The sequence below is a fragment of the Dendropsophus ebraccatus genome, chromosome 4 (genome assembly GCF_027789765.1).
Source record: "Dendropsophus ebraccatus isolate aDenEbr1 chromosome 4, aDenEbr1.pat, whole genome shotgun sequence".
In the NCBI taxonomy this organism is placed as follows: Eukaryota; Metazoa; Chordata; class Amphibia; order Anura; family Hylidae; genus Dendropsophus; species Dendropsophus ebraccatus.
Genome location: NC_091457.1, coordinates 171,853,705 through 171,863,261, shown reverse-complemented (window position 1 = coordinate 171,863,261; position 9,557 = coordinate 171,853,705). Strand labels below are relative to the sequence as shown.

The window sequence follows — 9,557 nt, the reverse complement described above, 5'->3', positions numbered from 1 at the left end:
GTGAGGAGGTATCAGGAGATTAGGGTAGAGATGTATGGAGAGGACAGTATGTGAGGAGGTATCAGGAGATTAGGGTAGAGATGTATGGAGAGGACAGTATGTGAGGAGATATCAGGAGATTAGGGTAGAGATGTATGGAGAGGAGAGGACAGTATGTGAGGAGGTATCAGGAGATTAGGGTAGAGATGTATGGAGAGGAAAGGACAGTATGTGAGGAGGTATCAGGAGATTAGGGTAGAGATGTATGGAGAGGACAGTATGTGAGGAGGTATCAGGAGATTAGGGTAGAGATGTATGGAGAGGACAGTATGTGAGGAGGTATTAGGGGTTTAGGGGAGAGATGTATGGAGAGGAGAGGACAGTATGTGAGGAGGTATCAGGAGATTAGGGTAGAGATGTATGGAGAGGACAGTATGTGAGGAGGTATCAGGAGATTAGGGTAGAGATGTATGGACAGGACAGTATGTGAGGAGGTATCAGGAGATTAGGGTAGAGATGTATGGAGAGGACAGTATGTGAGGAGGTATCAGGAGATTAGGGTAGAGATGTATGGAGAGGACAGGGGGTGGATGAAGATTATGTGAGGAGATGGAGAAGAAAATTTGACCGTAAACTTTATAAATGGCTATAATCAATCATTTAAATATGGCTGTACTTTTGCCTCAAAAAATGTGTGAATACATTATAGACAAGCTGGCAGGTCTACCATATAAATCACTTACCCGGCTGGAAGGCTTAATGTACCATTAGATCAGGTAACACATTGAGGGACTTGTAGATTTCCTTCAGTATAAGGAGAGCAGTGTCTTCAGATTCCCTATGAAGAGAAGCAATGATCAGCGCATTAGCGACGTAATGCAGGAACCGTAGCCACTTTGAAAGTAGCAATCAAATACCTTCTCAAGAGCACAAGGGGTTATTACGCAACTGATGCTTATTGTAGGGTGGATTCAGGTTTTATATTTCGTATATACACAGCACCTTGATAACACATGGATTCTGGAAGCAGCCAGAAGAATGTTATCACACCTTCTAAGACCTTTCCATAATATACAGTTAGGGCCAGAAATATTTGGACAGTGACAAGTTTTGTTATTTTAGCTGTTTACAAAAACATGTTCAGAAATACAATTATATACATAATATGGATTGAAAGTGCACACTCCCAGCTGCTATATAAGAGTTTCCACATCCAAATCGGAGAAAGGGTTTAGGAATCATAGCTCTGTAATGCATAGCCTCCTCTTTTTCAAGGGACCAAAAGTAATTGGACAATGGACTCTAAGGGCTGCAATTAACTCTGAAGGCGTCTCCCTCGTTAACCTGTAATCAATGAAGTAGTTAAAAGGTCTGGGGTTGATTCCAGGTGTGTGGTTTTGCATTTGGAAGCTGTTTCTGTGACCAGACATGTGGTCAAAGGAACTCTCAATTGAGGTGAAGCAGAACATCCTGAGGCTGAAAAAAAAGAAAAAATCCATCAGAGAGATAGCAGACACGAGCGATAGCGGACACGAGAGATAGCTAGCAGACACGAGAGATAGCTAGCAGACACGAGAGATAGCTAGCAGACATGAGAGACGGCGGACATGAGAGATAGCTAGCAGACATGCTTGGAGTAGCAAAATCAACAGTCGGGTACATTCTGAGAAAAAAGGAATTGACTGGTGAGCTTGGGAACTCAAAAAGGCCTGGGCGTCCACGGAAGACAACAGTGGTGGATGATCGCCTCATACTTTCTTTGGTCAAGAAGAACCCGTTCACAACATCAACTGAAGTCCAGAACACTCTCAGGGAAGTAGGTGTATCTGTCTCTAAGTCAACAGTAAAGAGAAGACTCCATGAAAGTAAATACAAAGGGTTCACATCTAGATGCAAAACATTCATCAATTCCAAAAATAGACAGGCCAGAGTTACATTTGCCGAAAAACACCTCAAGAAGCCATCTCCGTTCTGGAAAATTATTCTATGGACAGATGAGACAAAGATCAACCTGTACCAGAATGATGGGAAGAAAAAAAAGTTTGAAGAAGAAAGGGAACGGCACACGATCCAAGGCACACCACATCCTCTGTAAAACGTGGTGGCAACGTGATGGCATGGGCATGCATGGCTTTCAATGGCACTGGGTCACTTGTGTTTATTGATGACATAACAGCAGACAAGAGTAGCCGGATGAATTCTGAAGTGTACCGGGATATACTTTCAGCCCAGATTCAGCCAAATGCTGCAAAGTTGATCGGACGGCGCTTCATAGTACAGATGGACAATGACCCCAAGCATACAGCCAAAGCTACCCAGGAGTTCATGAGTGCAAAAAAGTGGAACATTCTGCAATGGCCAAGTCAATCACCAGATCTTAACCCAATTGAGCATGCATTTCACTTGCTCAAATCCAGACTTAAGGCGGAAAGACCCACAAACAAGCAAGACCTGAAGGCTGCGGCTGTAAAGGCCTGGCAAAGCATTAAGAAGGAGGAAACCCAGCGTTTGGTGATGTCCATGGGTTCCAGACTTAAAGCAGTGATTGTCTCCAAAGGATTCGCAACAAAATATTGGAAAAAAAAATATTTTGTTTGGGTTATGTTTATTTGTCCAATTACTTTTGAGCTCCTAAAATGTGGAGTGTTTGTAAAGAAATGTGCACAATGCCTACATTTTCTATCAGATATTTTAGTTCAACCCTTCAAATTAAACATTACAATCTGCACTTGAATTCTGTTGTAGAGGTTTCATTTCAAATCCAATGCGGTGGCATGCAGAGCCCAACTCGCGAAAATTCTGTCACTGTCCAAATATTTCTGGCCCTAACTGTACTTTATTTGTATTTTGTGTGGAGTTTTATTGGTGCTTTTCCCCCTTGCTGACCATACTCTATCGCCCCTTCTATCTCCTCCTACAACCCTTCCAGTGGGTTTATAGATCCTGTTGCCCTCCTTAGGGCTCCCTTAAAAGGGAATCAGTCTGCTCCCAGGCACTACCTAAGGTGCTGGCAGTCCCCCACTGAGCATGGTGCCTTTTTGGTAATTTTCTGTGCAGTTGATTATGTACAATCTTATGTCTCCTACTGTCACAGAACTGTTGTTCGTGCCACACTTGTCATGCATCCTCCTCCCTCTTCATGAATAATCAATGCTGCCCGGCCTCCTGCTCGCTCAGCTGTTGCAAATCAGTCCTCTGTAGGCAGGTTATGTCTGAAAGAATCTTTCCTCTGTAATCTGTTGGAGCTGTGGTCTAGGGGTAACTCACCTGTCTAGAGACCTGCCAGCAGTTCATTCTCTGGTTCGAATCCCCTGATGGAAATTAAATAGATGTCTTTTTTTTTTCCTCATTATTGTATCATTTTTAAGGCTATGTTCACACACAGTATTTTTGCTCAGTATTTTGCAACCAAAACCAGGAGTGGATTGAGAACACAAAGGCTATGTTCTCACACTGTTGAAATTGAGCAGATGGCCGTCATTTAATGGCAAATAATTACTGTTTTTTTAAAACAACGTCCGATATTTGCCATTAAATGACGGCCATCTGCTCAATTTCAACAAATATCGGACGTTGTTTTAAAAAAACAGTAATTATTTGCCATTAAATGACGGCCATCTGCTCAATTTCAACAGTGTGAGAACATAGCCTTTGTGTTCTCAATCCACTCCTGGTTTTGGTTGCAAAATACTGAGCAAAAATACTGTGTGTGAACATAGCCTTAAAAATGATACAATAATGAGAAAAAAAAGGACATCTATTTAAATTTCCATTAGGGGATTCGAACCAGAGAATGAACTGCTGTCAGGTCTCTAGACAGGTGAGTTACCCCTAGACCACAACTCCCAACACATTACGGAGAAGAGATTCTTTCTGAGATAACTAGAGATGAGCGAACCTGGAGCATGCTCCGAGTCGATCTGAACCCGAACTTTCGGCATTTAATTAGCGGTGGCTGCTGAACTTGGATAAAGCCCTAAGGCTGTGTGGAAATCATGGATATAGTCATTGGCTGTATCCATGTTTTCTAGACAACTTAAGAGCTTTATCCAAGTTCAGCAGCCCCCCGCTAATCAAATACCAAACATTCGGGTTCAGATCGACCTGAACCCTGTTCGCTCATCTCTAGAGATAACCTTCCTACAGAGAAGTGATCTGCAATCTGACAGCTGAGCGAGCAGGAGGCCGGGCAGCATTGATTATTCATGAAGAGGGAGGAGGATGCATGCCAGAGTGTGGCACCAACAACAGCTCTGAGAAGGTAGATTGTACACAATCCACTGCACGGAAAATTACCAAGCACCATGCTCACTGGGGGACTGCCAGCTACAGCACACTGTCAGCACCTTAGGTAGTGCCCGGGAGCTGACAGATTCCCTTTAAGGCCCTGTTACACTAAGTGATTATCGGCCGTTACAACCTGGCATAAACAGAAGGTATGGACTGGCTCAATTCACTGGTTACTTCTACCCTTGCCCCAGTGCCTGCTGTGGATGTGTTCCCCCCAAGCTTCCAGTCCTCTGCAGGGCTAAAAGGAACACCCACCTGCGCTCCAGCCCTGCAGCTTAAAAAGACATGGGGGGAAGAAACAGAGCTCTGCCCATGCTATACGAGCTCCTGCACAGCTGATGTCCGCCCCTGGTTCATCACCCAGCACTGCCACCTTTTCTCCCAGTTTACTGCTCCCCCAATCATCTGCACAGCAGCAGATGACAAATGACAGGTCCTTACTATACTTTTAGATAGGCTTTCTGAGTTACCATCTCATACTTTGCTGAGCTCGCATCAAGAGAATAGTGATAGCAGCCCTCTTAGTTAGGGCACAGCCAGGAATCCATCATGTCTCCCAGCGCTACTTCGCTGGCACTTGTCAGACAAAGTTAACAAAAAACATGGTCTCCACAGTTTGTTGGCATCTATTCTCTAGTCCCTACGAATAGGGAATATGTAGACAAACACTTCTTTTGCCCCAGCGACACTATAGGGAATTGGCTGTAAGATTTATGCCAGCACACTGAGCAGCAGCCGCAAATGGGTGCAGCGCTTTTCTCCTATGTAGATCCCATTTGCGGTGCTTACCAATTGTATGGCGGCTCCTGTTTTACTAGATATAAGGAACTATTCAGACAAAGAATGCCCTCTCGCCCAGGGCTCACCTGGGATAGCCAGAATGTTCATTTATGGCTGTTATGAAACCCAGTCGTCCAGCTGCTCACACCTTTCCATCCAGGGCCATCAAACACCACTGAATGAGGCCTCTGCTGGTTGTACAATGAGAGCCACTGCAGCGGGTACACTTCATGTAGATGAAAGCAGGAATGCCTTCTGCGGTGGAGTGCAACCAGCAGTATGCGGCTTTAAAAAAAGCAAAGCTTGCTGCCACAAACACCATAGTCCCTACTTCTAAAAGAAGAGGTGGTGCAAAGTTAGGGCACAGATAATCCCGTGGTTAAAGTTTAAAAGTTTTTTTTAGGACAATAACTGCATCACCTGCTGAACGGACCCCAGGACAGATCTTGGATTAAAAGCAGCTATCCGAAGGTACGAGTGGTTTGGGGAGGTCAGATTGTGGGTAGAGTCACTTTAAAGTCTATGGGTAAAAAAAAATGCTCATGACTTGGTGAACTCCAAGTGGTTGAATGTAGGTTTTGAAGTCCACAATTGCAAACACCTCTGGAGTGCAACTGGAACAGAAGGGGAAGCACGCCTGGCTGCATCTACCATGCCAAAGGATGCCACTATCACAGCCTCTCAACAATACACTCCAAATACAATATAACCTCTATGTAAAGTGGAAAAAATACATGGAAACCTCCTTTCTTTTACCTTAGCATGGACCGAAAGCCAAAGAAACATTTTCATGCACCCCTTTAAATCATGTTGCCTATGACAACCACAGATGGCATAGGCAAGGATGAAGTCAAACAGCACCCCCCCCCCCAATTGTCATAGTGTGTGTGAGGTGCTCAGACAAGTCCTCTTTAAAATTGGCTTCTGACAAAGTTATTGACCCGACCTGGCCCGGTCTTATATATCAAATAGCGTATTATTCAATTGAATACCTACCGAGTGCTACTCGCTCATCTCTAGGATTAAACACACTCGCAACTTCATTAGAATCACTAAACCAAGAAAGGCTAATTTAGAAGTTTGGTCTGTTTTCCTCTTGCAATACAATGGTGCTTCCTGCAGCCAGAACGTATCTAACTTAGGCCTTATTTACACAATCTGCACTGCGATCTGGAGGAGGGCCGCGGCATGGATCCCCTAGCTGGAGCCCCCCCCGCATGGATCCCGTCCTACCACCTCCAGCAGCAAAGATGACAGAAGAGCATGATGTGCGCTCCTTTTATCGCATCTACTACTCACCTATTCCCAGGTGCAGGCTGGCTACACATGCTCACCGGAAGTGGCCTGGACTGCGCTCCCGAGAGAAGAAGGCCACTTTCTGGTGAACATGAAGCCGGTCAGCACTGGGGAAAAGGTGAGTAGTAGATGCAATGACAGGAGCGCACATCATGCTCTCCTGTCATCTCTGCTGCTGGGCGCCGGGGTGATCTGTGGCACGGATGATGTGAATGGCTTCATTGACGTGTGAATGCAGCCTTAGGGTATGTTCACACTGAGTTAAACAGGCGGAATTCATGTCACTTCTTTGAGCGGAGCCCGCGTTCTCCCATAGTCAGGCTATGGGACATTGAGACAGGCGGAATTCCGCCAAAGTATTCTACCTGTTTTACTCAGTGTGAACATACCCTTAGGCCTTCATTTGTGTACAGAGCCTTGGTCAATTAACTGTGAGGACTCCCCCCCCCCCCCCCCCATACTCAAAAATTTAACTTGTCTGGAGCGGTCACCTTTAATGTTAATCGCTAAAACAGTCCCCACATGACAAACATCGGACACAAACTAAAAACGATAAGGAGCCAGTGGCTTATACGAGCTCCTGGATAGGAGTCACATAACATATATAGTAACACTAGTAGATGTGATCCCTTACCACTTGGAGGTGTTCATGTAGACTCGTAATCCAATTTCTGGCAGGGTAGGTCCAGATCACACTGGGTAGAAAGAAAAGGGCACAAAAATAGTTTAACCCCATTATGCCCAATAGGGAAGATGTGATGAACTACCCCTGCTTGCACAGGGTCCATGCAGCACTCGTCCTAAGAAGGGTGACCGCTACACCAATCTGCCCCTTGGTCTGTCCCTAGTAGACCCTCCACACAAAGGCAAGGAGGAAATAAACAGCAAAACACAAAAAAACAACCAAACAAAACCAAACAAGCTTGTTACCTATATACTTAAGCTATAGGGCCGACTAGTGAGTCGCTCTATGGGGGTGATGATGCATAGACCGTGGTCTGACTAGCATCCAAGAGGCTCTACCTACTCACACTGAGCCACTGCCAGACCTCCTTGACTCTGCCAGTGTGAGTAGGTAGAGCCTCTTTGATGCTAGTCAGACCACGGTCTATGCATCATCACCCCCATAGAGCGACTCACTACTAGTTGGCCCTATAGCTGCCGGAACCTTCGTATGTAGGTACCAGGCTTGTTTGTTTTTTGTGTTCTGCTACTTATTTTCTTCTTGCCTAATTGCTATTTTTCTCCCTGAGGACGCCTAGATGTGGAAGAAACGCGGAGTCACAAGTAGGGCACAGGTGTGGAGGGTCTACTAGGGGCAGATTGGTGTAGCGGTCACCCTTCTTAGGACGAGTGCTCCATAGACCCTGTGCGAGCAGGGGTAGTTCATCACATCTTCCCTGCTGGGCATAATGGGGTTAATCTATTTTTGTGCCCTTTTCTTTCTACCCAGTGTGATCTGGACCTACCCTGCCAGAAATTGGATTACAAGTCTACATGAACACATCAAAATGGTAAGGGATCACATCTACTAGTGTTACTATATATGTTCAGTGACTCGCATCTGGTGTTGTAGGGGGCTTATAGGCCACTGGCTCCCTATAGTTTTTAGTTTGTGTCCAATGATTGTCATGTGGGGACTGTTGTTTTAGCAGTTGACATTAAAACTAATGTTTTCATTGTTTTCTGTACCCCCATCTGTGATTTTGTTAAGTATTGGAGGTGCATTTTTCTGCTTGCCATGAATTGGCTTGGTTGTTCTGTGAATTGTCTGGAGCTGTTCCCAGTGGTTGTGGCAATGGAGCTGGGGGGAAAGTCGATTTGGAACCAGATGTTCGTATTTCATGTTACCAACATTAGCGGTGTCCAAGTGATTAGCAAGTCCTCCTGGTAGTCTTCTCCAGTCATCTCCTTGCTGCCACTTGGTACTCTGCTGCCTACAAAGTAATATTTGGTTTAACCCCTTAACAGCAATGGATATAAATGTATGCCATGGAAGTCTGTGCCTAAACGACCCATGGTATCTGTGACAGTGTGCCAGACTGTGGACCCCTTAAATATCCTTAAAGAGGCGAGGAGGAGGAGGAGGAAGGGGGCAGAGCAGCATGGACTTTTATCACCTTCTGCTGGGGAACATAGAGAAGATACTAGGTGTGAAGCAGCGGGCTGTAGGTTATACAGGCCCCCACCTCCAACGTACTGACCAGAAGACAAAGAACACATGGGGAAGTTGATGAGGTGAAGAAGCCAGGAGCTGCAGCTGCGGCCAGATCCTGGGGTCTTTGGAAGTAGAAGTTCTATGAGGATCTGAGAGCGGATAGGGGAGCGGATAGGAGCTCATCTCCTCAGTGGGATCGAGGGGAAGCCATCACTGAGACACTGCTAAATCCGTACGGGGGGACTTTACTGGCCTCGGATTACTGGGTAGCACTCCCTGCTTAATCCAGTGGGATTCAATACATTTTATTCCTTTTTAATCAGTTGGTTCATCCCTGTGTGTTCTCTGATAATTGCCCCGTCACAGTATACATTTAAGACTTTATCTGCAGGGGCTCTATGAAGCGAGCTCAGGAGCCCCTCCCCCAATAAAAATTAAAATGACCCCCTTTTACTATTTTATAAAACACAAAAACATGTTCTATATATATTAGCGTGTGCAAATGTCAATTAAGCTGTAACAATACTATTCCCATATGGTAAATAGTGTAAAGGGAGAGAGGAAAAAAGAGCAAGGATTGCAAAGTCACTTTTATCAAAAAATAAAAAGGTAAATAAAAAAAAATATATACTACTAATAAAAACTACATATTGTGGAAAAAAAACAACAAAAAAAAACAAAAAACAAAAAAAAAAAAAAAAACGCCTCAACCAGCCCTGTAGGTGATAAAAATGAAAGCTCTATGGCTCTTAGAAGGCCAGGAGGAAAAAGTGAAAAACACAAATGAAAAAAAAAAAAATGGTTCTGTCCTTAAAAACAAAATCCATTGTCTGGTTAAGGGTAAACATGCCCCTAGTATTAAAAATGACTTTGCAGATGCATTATCCCGTTTGCTGCTGAAGCCGGGACTCTGAACTTGCCTATCTATGCCTGATGATAGACCCTTCATCATTATGGAGTCTCATTTCAGAGGTCTCTTGAGGCTACTTGAGCAGGCACTAGCTCCTACTACAAGGCGCTCCTATACCAATATGGCAGCTGTGGTTGGCTACTG

General features: G+C 44.8%; 1 protein-coding gene across 1 annotated transcript in view; it reads right to left on the bottom strand.

Moving 5' to 3' along the window:
* The window catches only part of SEC23IP (SEC23 interacting protein), a 72,282-nt gene that overhangs the window by 1,005 nt on the left and 61,720 nt on the right, over positions 1 to 9,557 (bottom strand). The window contains exon 18 of the mRNA XM_069967743.1: positions 723 to 817. Coding sequence (XP_069823844.1) covers positions 736 to 817 — 82 coding nt within the window. The 3' untranslated portion in view covers positions 723 to 735. The remainder of the gene's footprint in view (positions 1 to 722; positions 818 to 9,557) is intronic.